The sequence below is a fragment of the Zonotrichia leucophrys genome, chromosome 11, assembly GCF_028769735.1.
Source record: "Zonotrichia leucophrys gambelii isolate GWCS_2022_RI chromosome 11, RI_Zleu_2.0, whole genome shotgun sequence".
NCBI classification, from domain to species: domain Eukaryota; kingdom Metazoa; phylum Chordata; class Aves; order Passeriformes; family Passerellidae; genus Zonotrichia; species Zonotrichia leucophrys.
The window spans coordinates 14,908,917-14,930,301 of NC_088181.1; the positions used below are offsets into that span (position 1 = coordinate 14,908,917).

The 21,385-nt window shown below is 37.8% G+C and overlaps 1 protein-coding gene across 8 annotated transcripts in view; it reads left to right on the forward strand.

Annotated features, from left to right (window-relative positions):
- The window catches only part of ZNF536 (zinc finger protein 536), a 343,245-nt gene that overhangs the window by 198,965 nt on the left and 122,895 nt on the right, over positions 1–21,385 (forward strand). For all 8 annotated transcript variants that reach the window (XM_064722742.1, XM_064722741.1, XM_064722747.1 and 5 more), the window contains one exon: positions 14,282–14,434. In XM_064722742.1, coding sequence (XP_064578812.1) covers positions 14,282–14,434 — 153 coding nt within the window. The remainder of the gene's footprint in view (positions 1–14,281; positions 14,435–21,385) is intronic.

Below are 21,385 nucleotides of genomic sequence, written 5' to 3' on the forward strand. Positions count from 1 at the left end.
TTCTCAGGCAGAAATCTTGCAAAGCATTTTCAGAATAAATATAGATGTGTGGAGAATCACCGTGTTTGGTTTTATGTATTGCAATAGCTGTGGTTAAAATGTAGATCAGGCTGCTGTTTTGGATCACAGTCTTAGTTCCAAAAATTGCATCATCATAGGTGGATTATATCTGCATCTTTTCAAATAGATGGCAGGGTATATTTCTGTGCTGTTTTTCCCTAAAGAAAAATTGAAAGATAAGAGGCAGGAGTTTCAAGTAACATCGCAACATTTAGTTGTCAAACTATGAATGGAAATTGCCATCATAGGGACTGTGTGTTTACTCTCCTACTTCAAAAAACCCGTGTGAAAATGTAACCAAGAAGAAAGGATTTTTTTCTTTTTTAAAATCAAATAATATCTTAGTAGATGAGCAGTGATTCAACATAACTAAAACAAATATTAATTGAAAAGAACCCTAGAACACAGAGAGGAAGTGTGTTGCTGCTTGGTGAGCATCACTCACTGGAGCAGTACTGCAGATGATGGACTATCCAGCAATTCTTTTCTGAAATCAGTTCCACTGACCTGCAACACTCCTCAGTGTCCTGTCTGGTATCTGAGCTGCCTTTCTGAAGTTGCATCTTCCCATCATTGTTTGTTTTAAATGCACAGTGCTGCTCTCCTGCAGTTTTATGATAAAAAAATGGCAGCAGTAGGGAGATACTGTTTGTTTGTCCACCCTTTATTATAAAATTTTAGCATCTGTCAGCAAGCTCCACTGCCTAGTTAGTCAAGAGGATCTCTTTTTTGAAACAAACAGCTATGACCCTCATGACTGGACACATATCTGTAAAATTTGTAGCCAGAAAAGACCCAGTACTAGTAGAATTGTTAGAATTATTTAAGTTTCATTTGACCAGTTAATGCTGCCATTCACCTTTCCTCAACCCCATGCATGACTTTGCTAGGTTGGCCAGTCCCACTGTAGACAGCTTTCAAATGTGATCTGGTGCAAGCCAGTTTGTCATGTACCAAATTCTGTGTGGGCTTGCCAGGCTATTGGAGTGGCTCCCACCACGGCCATCCTGAAAAGGCATGGAAACGTGTGTCTGCACAAATGCAGGAGCCTGCATTCCCAGGGTTTAAATCAGGCTGTTCTCTGACATGGTGCTTATTGCAGAGAGTCTCAGTGCAAGCCAATAATCAGCCAAAATTAGAACCTGAGGATTCTCTGACTTGCAGGGGAGGAGTTGTGTCCAAATCTCTGTAGTTATACTTATGCATTTGTTCATACTTTGTCAGATTCAGAGATACATTTTGGACATATCATTCATAGGCGATTTGTCAGAGCAATGGAAGTTGTTGAAATTTTCCTATCTGTACAAATTTATCTGGTCTGGTTGCTGTTTTCATCCTATTTACTGCAGGAAATTTTGCTAGTGCTCAGAATAGTGAAAATATGAAGAAAGCCTGCTCTTCCTCCAGAAGATGTGTAATAGTCAGGATGCACTTGTGAAACTTCTGTCTCCTAAATGTGACTCATTTCTGTCATCCAGAGGGTCTAACATGAGTTTTGAACAAATATGTCCACTTTGAACGATCTTATTGCCAAGTCATTTTCTGTAAAGGCAATGTTACTTTGTAAGTGTTAGGTTTCCTCTATTGTCCTTCCCAATAAGGATCTTCTTTCCTGCATATCTGACCTCTCTGAGATAAGATTTCCTTGTGTCAGCATTTAATGTCATCTGAGCATTATCAGCCTTGGAATTTCATGTTGGTGGCTGTTGATGGTTATAGAATGGTCATTGCTCCAGAAGGTGCTGATCAGAAAGGATGAAAAACATGGGAAAGCCATTCAGAGTGATGGGAGCCAAACCCTCAGCAGAGCAGAGCCTTAAAGGCTGGGATGGGTTAGGAAACCATTAAGTACCTGCATCAGCTTTGGGATGTATGGGGGAGCAGATTCATCTCCAGAAATCTGAAATAAGGAGGTTTAACCACAGAATTACTTTTTCCTTTCTGTCTGCTCCAAGATTCAAGAAGTTATTTGAAACTGTGGCACAGAAGGCTGGGTAAGAGTTGACTCCATTAGCTGTTTTCTTTCTTATTCTCAACTACTTACTGCTAAGAACTTAATTTTACAAAAGTGAGCCTGTAAATTTATATTTAAGATAGTGATATATGTCTTGGCTGTCTTCAAGAGAGTAAGTGAGCACCAAATGCACTCAACTGATCCCAAGTATTTGTAGTCATTTGCTACAGTTTGTTACAAACTCAGTCCTGGGATGGATTTCAGTGCATCAGTATCTGCAGATTTTTGCTGCCAGATGTGTTTCCTGTACCTCACTATACACTTACTGATATATGGGACCATCAATCTGATGATGATCTGAATATTTCCAGAAGGTTTTACAGCATTTCTGCCTTCCAAGATGGTCGATAGTTTAAGTCTGGCCCTCACAGGCGTGGCAGAGGAGCTCGTGAGAACATTTTGGCTGAATTTCTGATGATGTTCATGAGGTAGAGGAGCGGCAGCTGCTGTACTAGTAACAGAAAGAGAGAAAGACTAATTCCAGGGCAAGGCAGCTTTCAAAGGCAAGTGAGCATCATGTGACTGAATGTGTATAATTTAAAAGAAAAAGAAAAAAGCTAGAACTTCAGCACAGCCTGTCTCTCCAGTATATGAGAAGTGAAGCAAATGAATACGGCCTTGAATACACTTTTTAATTTTTCAACACTGTATTTTGCCAACTTTAGTTCACTCTGTTGACTGTTCAGTCAGACCGTTTTTAAATTAAAAAGGAATACATGGTTGAATTATTTATTAAACAAAAGGTGCTTCCGTGCATGCAGACTACCTGGGTTTTGAATTTCTTTTGCTGTTGGAATTTGAAGAAAGTGCATTGCTAATAAGTTAAGAGATAGAACACTATCCTTCTTCTAAAATAAGTCTGTCTCTGAGGCAGACAGTAAGATAACTTCTGTCTGTCCAGCCAGGGAAGAATGCCTGATCTTCATTCAAATTTCTAATTTTGACCTTAGTGTGAAGTTGTTTCTCCAGCTTGCTGGGCTCCATAGAGACAGAATCTGTGGTAGGGAAATGTGTTTGCAAATCAAGCCAGTCTGGATTGTCTCCTAATTTTATAGGTGCTTCTGATGGGTTAAAATATTTATTTACTGGTGGATTGATGTGGAGGAGCTGTAAGTAAGCAGCTTGCAAAAACTTTGTATGTTGCTGCCATCAGCCTGTATGTTCCTGGAGGTTACCAGTTCACTTTGGCGTGATAAGGACCTTGTTCAGTGACTTTGCTTTGTTCAGTCCCCATTCCTGCCTCTGTGCTGGTGCTCCAGATTGGTGCACAGCCAGGGTTTCTTTATTGTGGCCTCCAAGTGCCTGATATTGTCTTGTCCACTTCCCCAGGAGTAAACAATCACCAGCTTTTGGACTAGACTTTCTGAACTTCAAAATTCCTTTGGCTGATGGCTGAAGGGAAAACATTCAGGCTGGGAAAGTAGGAAGGGTCTTCCATCAGTGGTGGCACTGTGGTCTCCATAGCTTGCTGAAAATGAGAGGACTGTTTTACCTGGTATTGAGAAAGGAATTAATGTGCTGAATCTGAGAAACATCTGTCCAAGAAGCTGGTACTTCTCATCACTGGTGTGGGACTTGATAAGCACCGAGGATCCCAGCGAGATGCCCTGCAAAAGGCTGAGAGAGGCTTTAGAGAAAGGCTGCTGGACCAGCCAGGGCTCTGACGAGCTCCCAGTGACCCCGGTGTGTGGGAGGGTGAGCCTGGAGCTTTGCTGTGCGAGGAAGGCAGCGAGCAGTAGCGAGTGCCTGGGCACACCCTGGCTTTGATAGCTACAGATGGAGACCTAAAAGATTGCAGGGCCACAGTCCAACACCAGCACATGTAAAATAAGGCTCAGGATTTAGATAACTCTGTTCCAGCATACTGACGTGCATGGCCACAGTCCAACTCCAACACATGCAAAATTAGTTTCAGGATCATTCCAGCATACTGAAGCCTATGCCTAAACCAGTTATTGCCACAAGCTCAGCTAAATCAGAGGACAGCATTCAAAATATTTTTTTTTTTTTTTTTTTGACTAGAGTAGTTCAGATGAAAAAAAATTATATTTTCATAGTAGAAGAGGAAAACTGGGTTATTGATAGATCAGCTCCATAGGCAGCATTTCAGAATTTTTATAGCTCAAATGCAAAACCAGCACACCCACAAATATCATTTTATGGTATCCATGTACATTAAGGCTATTTTGGCTAAAAACATGGATATGAGTTGACCTAGTAATACATTTTGAGATACATTAGTATAAAAAAATTCATGAGTTCTTTCAGATAATATCATGTTCTCAGTATTCTCACAGTACACTGTTAAAACAATGAGGAAAAAACTATACCAAAGAGTTAAAGGATCCCTTCTCAAGACTTAATGTAATGAATTTAATCAATATTTTTCCATTACAGCAAAACTCATGTAATTAACATATTTTATTTATAGAAAAAGGGTGCTAGTAAAGTAGATTCAGCAGTTTAGAGTTGCTTGTAAGTATTTATTCAAATACAGCTTCTTTTTTTTTTTTTTGTGAAATGGATAAAGAAGTTGGAAATTATCCTCAAGTGGCTTGTACCAAAGAAGTTAAATGGGAGAAAAATTATTTACAAAAGTATTTATATTACCTCAAAGTGGTCATTTAGTTTGAAAGGAGCACTGGAAAGTTAAAAGTAAGAAAATACAGATACTGGAAAAGCCTCTCATATCATAGTCCAAATGTTGTAACACACACCATGACATTATTCACTCTTTAGAGACTCTGTCAGCACCTCTCTAATCAGTAATCTGTAAATGAAATGAGAGTCTTTAATTCTTTCTCAATTTGTTGAGGGGGAAATTAGTAATTTAGCTACCTCTATAGTTCTTTTTACATGCCTGATTCTTTTGGGTTTTTTGTTTTGTTTTTTTTTCCTTGCCAGTGTCTACAGAAAGACATTCCTGCGACATTTTAAATAATTCATGCTTTTCTTTAGTAGAATGAATTTTTATAAAATCTGATGACCTGCTACTGGCACTTCTGCGCTGATTTTTCCACTCTGTGATAAGATAATAATAATGAAAAAGGGTTTTCTTAAACAATAGCATGCAAGAACTTACCCAATGATACCTGATGCCCTGAGAGCTGCTTATAATGAAGGCAGGTCTGTGGTTCTCCCTTGAAAAAAAAATTTGTTTGTTTTTTGGATTTTTTTAACCCAGAAACTGAGGGTGAAACTTGGCTAGTGTAATTAATAATTATTTCTATGCAAGTACTGAAAAGATTTTTAAAAATATCAATGGATTTAGAAAACTACAAAGAGATGGGTGTTAATTTGTACTTATAGTCTGAGAGAATTCATTTTTGGGAAGATGAGAAGAACTTAGAGAAAAAAGATTCAACAGAGCTCTCTTCCACCCAGATTTGTCCTTTTTCCTATGGTTTACTGATACCATCTTAGATTTCCTTCATAGTGTAGCCTGTACCAAATGGTCCTGTTTGTCCCACAAGTGTTTTAGGAACGAGATAGAGGTGATGGTGAAGAACCCTTACCCCTCTGGTTTGTGGGGTTGTAGAGCTCCCAACGTGGAAGAAACAGGGCAAGTATGGAAGCAAGGAGAAGGCAACATATTCATTCACAGAAGTCCAGTTAATGGTTATTTTAGTTGATTAGCTAGCAACTTCATTTTCTCCCTCATGAAATTGCCTCCACAGATCCCTACTTCTGGAGCTTAATCAGCAGTAGCAATCCATCCCAGGAGTGGGAGATCAGGAGTACTTAATTAAAGAGGGACTGTAAGGCAACTCTCCCAAATTGGATATCTGATCTAGCCTTGGCATCAGGAGAGCAGTGCTAGGTAAAAGTGTTTATCAAGCTCCATGTAGCCTCTCTCAAATCTCAGAGATGGGAATATGATGCAGACAGCTTGTAGAAGCTGCTATAACCTGAGTAGTATGGGTTTTAAGGCCATCTGGTACCTGAACACCTGCCTACAAATAACACATACAAATCCAAAAGATGGTCCAGTTGGATAGCCTCTGTGCTTGGATTCCCCACTGGAATTCTGTCCAAAAGCAGTATACAATCTGTATGAAGTTTGGAAAGACTTTGTTCTCCCTGGTCAGTAATCAAGTGCCCATTTCAAATTCAGGTGACAGGATCAAAGAGAACCCAGGTGAGTCAAGGGTTTGGTAAGAAAACTGCTGAAAATCACAGGGTTCTGTTCACACTAACTTTTGGTAAAGTTCCAGAATATTCTAAGCTTGTTTTAAGAAAGGGAGGGGAAAACCGTGTGAAGTATGTCATTGAGAGGTTTGGGAGATAACCTTGCTATCAGAAGCATAATTGGACACTGAAGTAAATTTTGAGGATAGATGGCAAAGACCATTGGCAAAAGACCAAGAAAAGATCCATGAATATGTATTTAAGCCCAATTTTGCTGGTTCAAAAGGTCCAAAGCTGCTTTGCTTGTGAAGATATACATTATGGAGAGAGGAGTACAACAGGGTGTTCTGGCAGCTCAGATGCTCTTCTGAAGGAAGCAAGAATTAGCACTAGCTAGATAAATGACATTCTGATAAATGGCAAAGTACATTCACTTCTATGCCTCCTATTTTCCTGTGGAAAGATAACACAAGTCTAGTGGAATTTCATGACAAACATCTGACAAACTAGGTGATTTGGGACGGGAAGTGCTTTCAGCCAAACAGTCGGGCTAAGGAAGTGGGATTTCAAGGTCATGGTTTTGGAGTGGCAGATCTGGAAAACCAGTCAAGGGGTTGGATGGTGGAAGAGTTTTGCATGTTAAGGGCTTTGGACAGAAGATTTTGTATTCTGCAATTTTGAAACAAACTGCTAAAAATGGTGTTGGGGCAATAATGTAGTGGGGAACAATGTAGAGATCCATGGCCGTTTGCCTCTAGCCAGCTCTCATTGGGTAGCTAGAGGTTCCAGGAGATAGTAGCAACATCAAAAAAGTGAAGACTCTAACCAAAAACAAGCAATTCATGACTCTGTGTTTTTCTGATGTCCATTGAATTTATTGAAGGACTGTGCACAAGTCTGACTGAATAAATTGAAACTTTTAACTTTTAATTACACCATTTGGGCAGGTGTATGTGGTTTTTAGAATGGCCTTCAGTCAGGGGCATGGAAGAGGGTGAAGGAGTTTGACATGCCTGCATGTGCATATATTAAGAAAAAAAATCTTTAGCACTCTTTCAAGTTTTATTCCAATTCAGTTTTATCAAAACTAATATTGTAACAATATTCAAATGTAAGAGCTGACTCAAATGTAAGAGTTGAAGTTACACTGAACTCAGTAGGGCTGGAGAGGTGTACAGCAGTGAGATTAAAATTTGAACCTTACTTCTTCTCATTCTGAGCTAAGAATAGGTGTGATGGCTTGCAGGATAATGATATTTAACTGTAATCTTCTTGAGGCATGAATGGCATTCCATTGATTTTATACAACTGAACTTGGTACTGCTGATTAATAAAACAATAAATAGAGAAAATGAACTATTTTGTGTTTTATTAACAATTTGCATTTCTTATAGTATTTCATTTTCAATAAGTATAAAATCATACCCTTGAATGGTAAGATGTAATTGCTGATCATGTATCTCTTTGTTCCAGACACTTTTATAAAAGTGTATGTATTATGTATGATGTGACCTTCAAATGCCATGAATGCTTTGTGCAATAAACTGTCAATATTTGTGGCTATAAGGTACTAGATGACTTTTACAATAATTGGAACAGCTTTATTAAAAGCTTGGATCACTCAGCTGGTTAAAGAGAAAGACACAGGCCAGTGTTCATCTGGGAGTTTCCTTCTGCCAACTGTTAAATGAAAGATATTGTAAGGTGCTTAAGATGTCTCCTTTCTTAAAATAAAACCCAAACCAAAACAGTTAAAGAGGTCTCACACAGAAAATATTCTCTCAAAAATATTTTTTCTTCACCATGCTCAATTTTTGGTCAAAGCTGAGCTCTGTCAGCTAATGGTGAGTAAACAACTCTGCGTTTCAAGTGCTAAATCTGAGTTTTTATGTCTTTCGGTCACACGATTCTTCAAAGAAATAAAACAGCTAAAATGATGTACTCAGAAACTGTGTTTGATCTCTGATTATCTTAAAAGGTTTTAAAATTTTAGAAAAAATTGAGAAGTAAAACTGCTAAGAACTGCTAAAAAAACCTCTATAGGGAATTTGATTGGAATGAAAAGAGGATAAGAAAACATTTTATGATTAACAAAATTAAGATTTTGTTAAAGTGTTCCATCAGTGTCTCTCTGTGGTGTTTATACAGATTTTGCATGTGTCTCAGAGTGCCACAATGAACAGCATTAAGCTATAACCAGCGCTGCATACATGCAGTATTGCCATGAAAGTGTTTTGAACCTATGGGGTGTGAAAACCACCAATCTTCAAGAGAGTGGTGTTCCAGGAGTGGGCTTAAGGTGTGTCTATCACCAGTTACTAAGAAATTGCTTACAATATTTTGTCTCTCTTCCTGTTGGGCTTGAAACAGTGCCCAGCTACTCCCTGCAGGCCAGGGTGCTGGCTGTGGCTGCCATTTGCTCCTTTCTACAAGCTGCAATCTTTCCTTCTGGGCCTTTTCAGTTTCATTTAGACTGTGTTTTAAGTTTAACTCTGCCAGTGACTAATTGTTAACAGAGGCAGGGCAGTTTGTGCATTTGTTTGTGTGGTTCAGAGGGCTAAGAGGGAATTCTCATCTCAGACGTGGTATCTTTTTATTTACCAGTGGAACCTTTGTATAATCTTTATTTCTAATAATACAAACAATGTGAATGCTGTTTTCTCACTAGTAGGCCTCCTTTCCAATTCTCTTCTAAAATAGCTCTGTGTTTAAACAAATTCTCTGCCAATCCATAGAAACAGTTTAAGATTCCCTTATATGGTCATTATAAAACCTAAATCCTTGATGAAACAATAGAGACAGCAAGTTGTTCCTGACCTAAGACATTAGCAACTCTTTCCGGAGGCCTAAAATATAACTGTAATATTTAGTAATATTAGAAACTTTCATTTTAAACCATGAACTTCACTAGCAAAAAAGTGTAGTGACATCCACTAATAGGGTTCTAATTTCAAATTATGAACACAGTGCCAGATTCTGTTCTCATTTACATGGGATGATACTAATTGAAGCTAGTTCAGGTAGGTAGAAAAATATGATTAATTATATCCCTACTTATATTCCTATTTTCCACTATTTTCAGTATTATTAAGGCTTTCTCTTAGGAATAGGCAAGAAATGTAAAGCATGTTTTTTAAGAAACTTGGCATATTCTATGTTGCTTCCCAGGGAATGAGATGGTTGAGTTCAGGCATACTTGCAAGGAGCTGACAGCAGTGACAGGATTAACACACTAAATATCTTCTAACTCCTTTCTTGACATTGGATTTCCTGCCACAAGATGGGCTAATCTGGGTGGTTTACGGGTCATCAAAAAATAGCTGTGGTCACTACCACTTCTCGTTGCACCAAGTTTCATTAACAGGCAGATTTGAAGAACTACAAATATTCTGAATTTCAGAAATATGTGAAAACCTGGGATTATGTGCAGCTTTAAAGGCTTCTGGCCACATTTTCAAAGGGTTCTTTAATAGTGTTGAAAATTGTGCAAGACCAAACACATCCTTGTAAGACTGATTACCTATTTTGTGAGTTGATTACCTTTTCCGTGTGATTGCCTGTTTTTGGCTAATTTGGCAAACCTTATGTTGACAAATTCCAACTGACTTCACTGATGATTTAGCCTTCATGAGGGCTTCAATTTAGCTCTTTTGAACATTAAAGCACCTCTTTGTGAATCCCTGCACCTTCACATACACACAGCAAATAAATACTCTGGTGAAATTTGTGGCACATATAAGTAGATGTTCCTTTCAGAATTTGATTGCTATCATGACTGAAGTCAGTGCTGCTGCCTAACCAAGTGAAAACAGTTTTCTTTTTACAAAAGTAGATTTCTTTTTATAGACAGATTTCTTTTTACAAAAGCAATCCACCCTTTTCTAATCATGTTTATGGGCTCATTCCAGACAGGTGGACCAGTCATACAGAATATATATATGGAAATGTCAAAGAATTTGTTTCCTTTTGCTCTTTATATGACTGCCTAGATAGAATCTGCTTTGAGTACAGAGACTCACTGTCCATCTAAGTTTGTCTTCTCTTTTCTGGCAACATGCACTGAAGCTGGCATTTCTCCTCTGTGGCATCTGCATCTGTGTGCTGAGGGCACTGCTGGCCATGGCTCGTTTCTGGCTGGACCATTTCTGATAACCAGCAGTAAGATATTGACTGTGAAAAAAGAATTCACTGGTGTCTTTCTCACTTTCTTTTAACCTTCTACTGTAGAAGTGCTCCTGGCTCCAGAACTGTTTGTTGGGATTATGTGTCTCTGTGGAAACTTTCTGCCTGTGTGGAACCAGCCTGATCTCCCTGCTAGATGAGGAGTGGTGGCTTTTAGGCCCTTCTCTCCTGAGAACTGGGCATCTGTCTGAAGAAGGGCAATCCCTCAAATACTGATCTTATGGACTGGTTAATTTTTATTCAGTCTGCATGCCAAATCAATTTGCTCACATTTTGGCCAAACTGGCTCTTTGGTTCTGCAGTTAATCTCCACCTTCTGATGTAGATGTTGAAGTGACCTTTCTTTCCTGGCATTTACCCCACGAGAACATGGGCACAGCGTGGTGTGCAAGAGATGTCCCTGTCATACCTGCCCAGAAGCTGCTTTGTGGCTGAATTCCTCTGTCCCATGTCAGGGAGCGCTCTGTGCCTGCCCAGCAGGTACAGCACACAGAGCAGCTGGGGACTCTCAGCTGTTCCTTGTCCTTAGACTGGCCCAGAAACCAGTTTCATATTTAGAACTGAATGTTGCTTTTCACATTTCTGTCCAGGACTTTTGCTGTGAACAGACACAAAGTGAAAGGAAAGCTCAGCGAGAGTAAGTTCAGAGGCAAGGTTGGGTAGTCTCACATCCAGCATGTACTTCTATATCATACTTTAGTCTCTTATTTCCTGCACTTTGATCAGGAAAGGTTGGGATGGGCAGGAAGATATTCAGGATGCTGACCTGCCTGTAATGGAAATGGATAGTAAAAAAAGCAGTGTAATCCCACGTGCATCAAGTGCACATCATATAGACCACATAAATCAGGGAACCACAATGGCTGGAAGATAAGTAACTGTTCTCTTTCCTTCCTGATCTTTTATCCTCAGAATTGAGAAGCCCCCAAAACCAAAGCTAAAATCCTGAGTAAATCATAAATTAATTTGTGGAGGCCAATCCTAGTTCTGCAGATCTGTAAAATTACTTTTTGCTATATTGTTTCACAATTTAACAGAGCTGAGACTTTCTGCTTTTGAAGGCGCTTTCAATTACAGGAGAAGGGGGACAGCAGAGGTGTAGAATACATGATTATTGGTAAAGCTAAGGATTTTTCATTCCCCACATATTCTGATGTTGGCATAGTCTGTATTCTTCAGTTTGCTTCCTAACTTTTTTCTTGTCAGTCTCTTCTTTTTTCATCCTAAGTTTCCACAGATCACTTCTGAGAGACTCAATATAAGAAAACCTCAGTAGCAGAGTCAGCGCGACTTAAACACATTTTAAAGTTAAGCATATTTAAACTTAAGTGCTTTGACAAAGAGGTACAATGTGGCAAAATGGGGCCCTGGTAAGAAGCTGGGTTAGCATTTGATGGGGAGAGTCGGCAGCCTTGAACATATCTTTTCATTGTTGGGAATAAAAGAGCTTGGATGTAAAGCTGCTCATTCAGGTAGCGATGGCCTCCAGCGCTTCGGTGGGCTTTGTAGGCAGAGGAATTCAAAAGAAAACCCCTCAGCCCAGCTTTAAAGTCTTAGGAATGCTTTCACTGTGGGAAGAAAAATTCTTCAAGGTAAGGCCCCTGTTGGAGTAAAGCCTTTGGAGCTATCTACTGTATGTCTACTTAAATCTAAAAGAGAACTCTTCAGACCACCCACATCTTTCTTTGCTTCATTGTTGTTTTCAGTTTGCTTTTTCAGAGGGATTAGTGCTAGAGTAAACTCCATCGTCTTGCTCCCTTGAAAAAATTCAATTTTGTGCAAAGTGAAAATTAGACTCTTAAATCTGCAAAGAGAGCTGTTCATCTTACAAATTTATTCTTTTTTATTGGGCCACACATATTCTAGATAGAAAGATAAAAGGCAAATGGATAACAGGCCATCATTTAGAGTGACATGTAGCAAAACATAGCTAGTAGACTTATTCTGTAAATTCCTCCTGAGTGGCTTGTTAACTTTATCTATATATTTATCTATAATGCTCATATCGCATTTATTGAAAATCAAAATAAAATCCTGCAATTTATCATCATGCATTCTGTGTTTTGCACTTCAGAAAAATCTTTTTGCACTCAGGAATTCTTTTTATTTTTTTTCCCAAAGAAGCTTAAGCCATAATTATATACAACTTTTGAGGAGTAAAAACAGAGAAAATCTAAACTCTTTAGGGATATTGGAATTATAGGCTAGCACCTATATATGTTTTTCTAAACTCACAAAGACAAAATTGACTCCTATAGCATGCAACTTTATGTACTTGAAGATAATTCAAAATGACATTTACTGGCTTTCTAACTTAAATATTATGCTTTAACTCTGCAGTCTGAGAACAGTCAGAAACTGTTAAACAAGAATGGGATGTGAAAACTATCAGATTTACATTTTGAAAAGTAGTAATAGCTTGATTACATACATGACTGAGATAAGCATATATATATATATATATACACATATATATATGTGTGTGTGTGTGTGTGTATTTAATAGCTCTATCATCTCATTCTTTCAGCTTTAAACAAAATAGTTTAGAGGAACCATTTCATAATACATACTGAAATGCCTGTTTGTGTTACCTTTTCCAGAAACATGGTATTTGGGCCTCTGCTACTGTGAGAATACATTTTATTAGAGCCAAATATTTAAGTCTTTCTTATGTCCCATTACTTCCTTTTAAAAGGCAATGCTGTGTAAACTGCACTATGTTTCCTGACAGCTTTAGTTACATATCAAATGGGTAAAGGCAGAACATTTTTAGTCAGTGGTTCATGGTTGAAATAATCAAGACTCTGCGTGCAGGTTTTAACTCTGTGCTCCCCACCTGGATCTAACCCAGATAGCTCAGCTCTGCACAGGGTGTGATGCTGTGTCCATGTGTCCTGCTCCTGACGTGCCAGCAGTGTCAATCTGGGTCACAGCCTCAACATTTGCCATGGTTTTGGTGACATCATGCACTGGTGCTTGTAGTGATACTGAATTGATGCTTACAGTGATATTACATGACCCTCTATGTACAAGATGATGGATGAGCCTTGTGTGATTTGAATAATGACTTTTTTTTAATGCCCTACATTTTTTTTTTTTTGCAATTTTTATGTCAGTCTTTTGTAAGTTATTTTATTCCTTGCCTGCTTGGATAAAAGCAGTTCACTCAAGATGGCTGAAATGACTGTTTCTTTATATCAGGAGAGAGAAGAGGTGTCCTGAAGTCTCACCCATTGTGTTATGATGTAAAGAGTAAGTGCAGCTGTGAACTCTGAAGGACAAAACGCAGGAGCTGTGGCTGAGAGGGAGATGGAATTCCCTCTCATCTGACCAATTTTTTCATTGTTTTTCTCATGATATTAGGCCACTCTCTGGGTTGCCTGTTGTAATTCCACTGCTGAGATGTTGCAGAGGAAGTCGGTTATCTTTGCATGTAGACGCTGTCAGTGCTGTTGGACCCCCTGTCACTGCAATTTTCTTGTTTTAAGAGGTTTTATTATACTGGTGCAAACTTTTTCCCTCTAAAAGCCTACAGGTTTTCACAATACTTATAAATTAAATAGATTCAACAAAACAACAATCTCAAACTTTTGGAGAAAAAATTAATAGGAACTAAGCAAAAGAAGAAATCAAACCAGCTGCTGACACAGCTGTTTCTTTTCTTGTATAATTCAGTATATAAAGGTACCATATGCTGCTTAAAATCATGATGGGAAAGATGAAATAATTTAAGACAATAACAAGAAAATACATGAATTGTCAGCATTCTGTCAGTTTTAAAGAATGAAATAGACAGGTGTAGTATTGACATGTTTAACTTTGTGTTGTGTTAGCAGTTTTAGTGAGAACAACTTCTGACATGTGCTGAAGTGATGTGAGAACATTTCTGTGTTGCAGACATTGGAGAAGAAGCTGGGAGATCTGTAGGAGTCCAGCAGCCAGCTTTACTGAGAGACAGGAGCCTTGGTTCTGCCATGAAAGACTGCCCATACTGTGGAAAAACTTTCAGAACATCCCACCACTTAAAGGTCCACTTGAGAATACACACAGGTGAGAGGAGCACGTGAGCGCTGTCGGCACGAGCCTCGTGTGCCTGGGGTTAACACAGATTGTGCCTGGGAGCCTCAATTCCCACTGCAGATTGGGACTTATTAGTTGGAGAAAGTCTTTTGAGAAAGATGTATGACAGTCTTAAATAAAAGCACAAGGAATGTGTTGTTGGATAAAGACCACTTTAATAGAATCATCTTTTCCCAGTTGAGGTTATTTCTGTCTCCTTCCCTGCTTCATCACTGTTTCCTTCAATTACCCTTGTCCTTCAATAGGCATAAGCCTATTGGTTTCAGACTTAGTTATACTAACTGCTTCAAAGGCCTTCCTTAGCATCTGCTTAGGGATTCTGTATGTTTTCCTCAGTTACTATTTTTGTTCCATTTAGCATGCTCATTTTTAACCTCTCACTGTTCATATGAATGCATCAGCTTCGCAGATCTGCTTTTTTTTCTCCCCACTAGAACTCACATGAATTAGTACTTGTAAGTGATAAAACTTATCATACTTTGCACTGTGGTAAAATTTCCCATATTTTATTTCAGTAACAATGACAGCATTTTACCCTACAGAGATTTGCTACTGGGCTGGATACTCACTTTGTTTTGGTATTTCTCTCACTGAGAGGACTGCTCTCAATACTAGTTATTTTGAGCCACTCCATTCAAATTTTAATATTTAATTTGCTTGAAAGTACCTACATGCATGGCAAGGTCCATGTGGAGACACAGTATGACTTTATCCATAATTAAATTCTGACATAAAATGTTGTAATCCTCAGATCCTGTTGACATCATTTGAAATGCTGTATATGGTCAATAGGATCCTGTTTTCTTCCCAGTGTTAATTGTCATGGTAGGCTTTGGGAGAGTATTTAAAACTTGAGATTTGGGATACTTCTTTTTGGAAACAGACATAATAGGCCCCATAATTTTAATTTTCTTTTTAAACTATTTTAATTGAATTTCAGAATTTTACTGCTATTTTCGGAATAGGAAGGTAAAATAATTGCATGAAGAAATAAATTCCAGTTATACCTCCTACTTGAAAATCTTCACTTTCAATTTTTATTTCACTGAAGTACCAGATAAACAATGTTTCTCTCCCTTCCCAAAATCAGCAGTGATGTTTCTCCTATGTGCGTGCATAATAATTAATGCTGGGTTTGTGAATGTGAGGCCTGACTTTGAAAAACAGAAATTTAAAATTATTTAAAGGAAAAAATGTCATTTTTTAAATGGGAAAATTTGTTCACTGTATTTCTGTTCTTTCTTTTTTTGCAGAAGAAGAAGTGTAACACACTTTTAAAATTTAAACTTTGAAATTCAAAATTTGTCACTCTAATGTAGTTTTGTCTGATTGGATTGCAAACAATTTAGGGCAGGAATACTTTTCTCTGTTGTGTTGAGCTTTTTGGGGGCTGGAGGGAGAGAAGAAACCCAGTGAAAACCCTATTTGTGTTGTCTCCAATGTAGTAAAAATAAAGAAATTGTATTTATTTTATCGGAAAATAATACCATAACTCTGAAGTTTAAAGAGTTTAACAATTTTAGTATTTAAGAGGCAAAAAAAAATAAATTCTTCAAAGTGATATGAGGTTACCCATCTCTTCATTTTGTTTTATTATATAGTAAGCACTTTGTTCTTATGTTAAACATGGCAGTGATTATACACTTGGTATTTGTGCCTTAGAACTAATGGAAAGTAAATTAATTACAATGGAAATATTCCATTAAAATTGCATATTAATACTGACTAAAGAAAATTAAAACATGAAAAAAATAAACTGTATAATATAAAAAAATTTTTTTAAAGAAACTATGGAAACAACATTTACAATGTATTTAAAAATCATTATAATTTTAAAATAGGTAAAGATCAATTTCCATTAGGTTGAGAACAAAGTATTTGTAAATAATGACAAGAGTATGTTTAAGTGAAGCAATGTTTTACATATTAAAAATAATCCTAATAAATAATATAAAAATGTAAATTGGCAAATTACTAGAATTATTAAATAAAAATTAAGTTGCTTTGCAGTAAGTGGAAATGATGCAGTAGATACCATTATTAAACAAATATTGGTTAGCTCATACTTCTCAGGGACAGTTTCCTGCCTTTTATGTCACACTCTGTCTTTATTATATGCCTGGATCATATAACTGACTGATAAAAAACACTTTACTGTATTTCTCCACTACATTAACTCAATTACTGTTCTTGTTCTCACAGCACCTGTTTGTTAGAGATGAGCTCAAGCAGCTCGGCACAAGTCGGGTTCCTTCGAACATCTGTGTGTTTGGAGGCACAAGACTGCCTTGGTTTGGTGCTCATGCCAAGAGCAGACCCAAAGCCTGATCCAGCCAGGAGGTGCTTCTGTGGCAATTGGCCCAAAAAAGCTGCAGAAGCCGCTTAAACTTGCACAAGAGGAGGAAGCTGTGCTCTGTTTTTGAAGAATTAGCCAGTGGCTTGGGTTTCTTCTTTTTTTCTGTTGGATATTTCATGGTTGCAACCTACTCCAAACTAAGCCCTGGTTTCTGTGTAGTTTGCTATCACATAATAAGATGAAAAAAAACCAAATCAAAGTTTTATTTAGCACACTCAGTTTTGTCCCAACACAAATGTAGAGGATTTTTCTTATCTAGCTCAGTGATGTTCAGGCAGGAAGAGCTTTAAGGGGAAGATAGTAAGTTATGATTTCTGATTGCTCCCATGTGGTAAGAGGAAAAGGACATAATTATGTGAAAACATTTTCTCCTCCTTCTTGCTCTAAAAACAGTTAACGGGTGAGACAATTCCCTGGGAGAGCCCTGAATGGGGAGAGGAAGGATTTTCAGGCCAAAATGCTTGCGAGCCTTGGGTCTTAGAGAGGACAGACAGAGCTCTTCATGCCCTCTTAGATGAGTTCTGGGTGCTGAGCTGTGGCCAGAGATGGGCTGTGCTGCCCTCCCAGCTCACACAAACCCTCTGGGAGGAGAGGCAGGGGCAGGGACACAGTGTGGCTGTGCACAGCAGTGCCTGGTCACTTTGGGAGCCAGCCTCCTTGATATAAAACACATAACAGCTTCTCATACAGCTGAGAAGGTTACAACACAAAAATCTCAGAGATGCTCAGTTTTTGTGAAAAAGAAAACCATCTGAGTATCTCAGACCTAAATTATGCCATATGCAGGTGCTTCTAGAGCTGTCATTTTGCCCCACTGGAGGCAGCAACTTAAGGTCCCTTCATTCAAGGAGCTGAGCATCTCCTTTATGTTCCTGAGCACTTCCAACCCCCCTGAAACACAGTAAGTGGTGTGGGGTTTACATTGCCTGCCTTGACCTTTGGGCTGTGCAGGAACAGTTAAGTGTGAGACATTAAAATTCCTTATGTGCTGCCTTTGACAGGGGACACATTATGTAGGAGCTGGTTTCAGATTGGCTCTAGCACCTCCTTGCTCCTTGCATTAGCCCTCAGAAGCCACTGCAGACATAGACCAGTTGGGGTTTGTGCTGTCATTAGATGCTCAGGTATATTCCCAGTATGACAGGCAAAATTAAATCCCTGAGTAAAGAAATAAGGATAATGTGCATGAGCAAAGGAAAGATGGTTTGGATTGTGCTAAACAGAAGGAACCTAAGAAAGAGATGAATAGGAAGAAAAAGCTTGGCAGGGCTGCATCCATTGACTGAGAGTCTGTTACGATACGTGTGACACACATCTAGCATATATTAGATGTATTATATGCATTTACAGTGTTACTGCATTTTCCCTTGGAAATGTGACTAGCCAATTTTAAACCATGCTTAGATGAACTGATGAAATACAGTAAAAATGGTGCTGTTTTAAATGAATTCAATTCACATTTCCTTCCTAAAAAAAGACTGCCTGTTGCCATTCTCTGAAGGCGCTTGTAGTGGGATGAGCAATATGAATAATTAAGGAAAATGGGTATGTGTGCTCCAAGAGGAGACAATTTTGGTATTGAACATCCTTTATTCTTACATTTCTAAGATGAACTAAAAGGACTTTTCATTTCTCTAGATTCCTCCAGATTTCCCATCCTTAACATTGTACAGCATGCCTTTTCTCCTGTCTTAATGACATCCCAAACTTTTGTTGAAAATAATTGATTGAATTTAAATTTCCTTAAAAGTTTAAGAGGTAATGTTACAGTATAAATTTCCTACCAAACACTAAGTAGGGAAATATCCATTAGTGAAATTAACTACAGTTTCTAGGTAGCTAACAATGTGCAGTATACAGTAGGGCATGGCTAATGAACACTGCAGTGGGTGATATTTCATTATACAAATTAATGCTCACATTTTAATGGGAAAGTCACATAATGAATCTCAGCTTCAGTGACAGCAATTAGAGACACAGATTGTCCCCTTCTGGACAAGGCACTGTTTAGCAATAAGCAGCTGTGTAAAAAGTCTTCAGGTTTACAACGTATATATATGCTTTGGGGGAATTGTGTACAGTTTATATTAATGTACTGAATCTTCCCTGCAAAGTAACAGCCATATTTATCTCTCTGCATTTTAACTAAGTAAAGACATGTAAAAAGACTAAATAAATATTGCAGATGAGATATAAATAAAGGAAAATATTCAATTATAAAACTTTATAAAAATTAAAATATTTTATAGTGATGGTGAGTGGACAAATGAAAAATATTTAATAAATGAGAAAAATCATCAAAATTCTGTCCTTTTACAGGTAGCTTCATCTTATAAAATAGAGAAAAATGACTAGTAAAGGAAAGTAGTAAAGTGAAGAAGTTAACTAGTATTTCTGACAAACAGATTAATTGTGTGGTGAAACATGTGCAGGATCCAAAAATAATCCTACAGAACCTTTGATATTCCATTTGGTTTAAAAAGTGTGAAGTGAATGATTAGAATGATAAAAGAAATTACTGTGTAAGAATAGGCATAATAATGAACTAATTAAACCATACAGCAATTCATTTCTAAAATATCTACTGCACAATGGATAAAATAGGTTATCAATAACTGTTTCAATGGTAAAATAAAAAATGCTGGAAAATGTTTTCAATATTTTCATTAAGCGGTATTCTCTGGAATTAGAAGATGTTTGATTTCATTTGCTTTGCATGAAAGCAAACTGTAGCCTGTCAAGAAATGTGTGGGGTCGAATAGCAACTCCCATTGTCCCCAAGTGATTGTCACAGCCCCACTGCAGATGGGGCTCCAAGTGTTTGGGGTACTTGCCCTGGTGCAGAGCTGTCACTGTACTGAGGAGCAGCACCACGAGGAGCAGAAGGGCACAATCCACAGACAAATCATAAATTCTTATTTAAAAGGGAGAGGGCAGCATTCAGTGGGGAAAGGGAGTGTGGGGTGCAGGGCAGATTGTTAAGAAGCTGTATGTTAAAGATGACAAATGAATGAAAAAGCTCACAGCACTAAGCTTAAATAAATAGAAGTAAAGAAATTTGATAAGGGAAACTAAAAGCAATAATAAAAACATGTATGTGTCTATGGGGGGTTATGGAAAATGAAGTAAAATTCTGTGGATCTGGCACGCCAAACAATTGCTATCTTGCTAATACTGGACAAGAATGGACAAGAAATTATTCACCATAGTATGGAAGACTAAGTACTCTTCTGCTCTGTTTTCAGAAAGAAGCATGATGGCTTTCATGAGCATTTTCCAACGACACAGTTATGCTCCCATTAAGTAATGAGGCTGTTATGCTGTATCCCACTGCATTTTAATATTTTTTAGAATGAATTAGACTGGATAACTTTAGGTAAAATCTTTAAAACCCTGACTGAAGAGCTCCCCAAATAATTTAAGTTCATTGAAAAAAATGCCCAAAACCTGCCTTGGAACACAGAGCAAGATCCATAGCACTTGTAGTGGTAAAACAGCTTGGGCTATTCTTGTATTTCCCAAAAAAAAAGAATATTAAGACCTTGAAATTAGGACCACCCTGACAAAAGTTTGGGGTAAAATTACAGAATGAAGTGGTTAGCTAATTGAAAATTGGTAGCATATTTATTTCAATTTTATTTCATGAAAGAAAGTTTTATCAAGTCCCTTCTCATAAAAGTAGCCTGTTCTATGTGAAACCCCCCCCAGCAAGAACCCAATATCAACAAAAAAAAAATCAACCAAAAAAAATAAAACCCCTCCAAATCAATATACAGAGATGAAATGGCACATAAACTCTCAGTTCCACAGCAGCACTTTCAGCTCCATCTATTTGGTATTTCGTCATTATTTGGAAGACTATATAAAAATCACTGTTGATAAAATTTACCAATGGCACAAAAATGGTAAGATGCTAAAAATCATGGGGAGGCACTGATTAGTCACTTAGTCAAGTGGGCTCTTTTCAACAATATGAATTTTAAATCAGCAACATGTAAAGGAAAAAATACTAGAGGCGGTGATGAACTGGGCCTGGGACTGTGGTAGAGAAGCATCAGAATATGAGCTGTTAGTTGATTGCTAAATCTATGGATGTAAACACAGTCTTGGACTGTATAAAATTGCTATCAAGTTGAAATTTCATCAAAGCTTTAGTGGGTACCCATAATTTAAAAGGACACTGAAAAATTGGGAAGGATGTTCCACTCAAGCATGAGAGAAGGTGAAGAAGTGATTGTTTTGCTGTCTGCAAATACCTGGAAATAGACTTTTTAATTTTAAAAAATCTGTTCAATCTAACAGGGGAAAAAGTAGCAATGTTCAATAGGAGGAAGCAAACACTGGACAAATTCAAGCTAGAAATAAGGCACACATTTTGAGCAGTAAAAATACTTAATCAGTCAAACAGTTTACCTAGGGACATGTTGGAGTCTTATTCACTGCCATTGTTGAAACATAATTTGTTTAAACTAAAGCAAGTTAGTTTTGTTTCAAAATGTATTTACACTCTATGCTGGAATTGTCGTGTGAGGATCTTTGGCTTGTGTTGTAGAACAGATAAGACT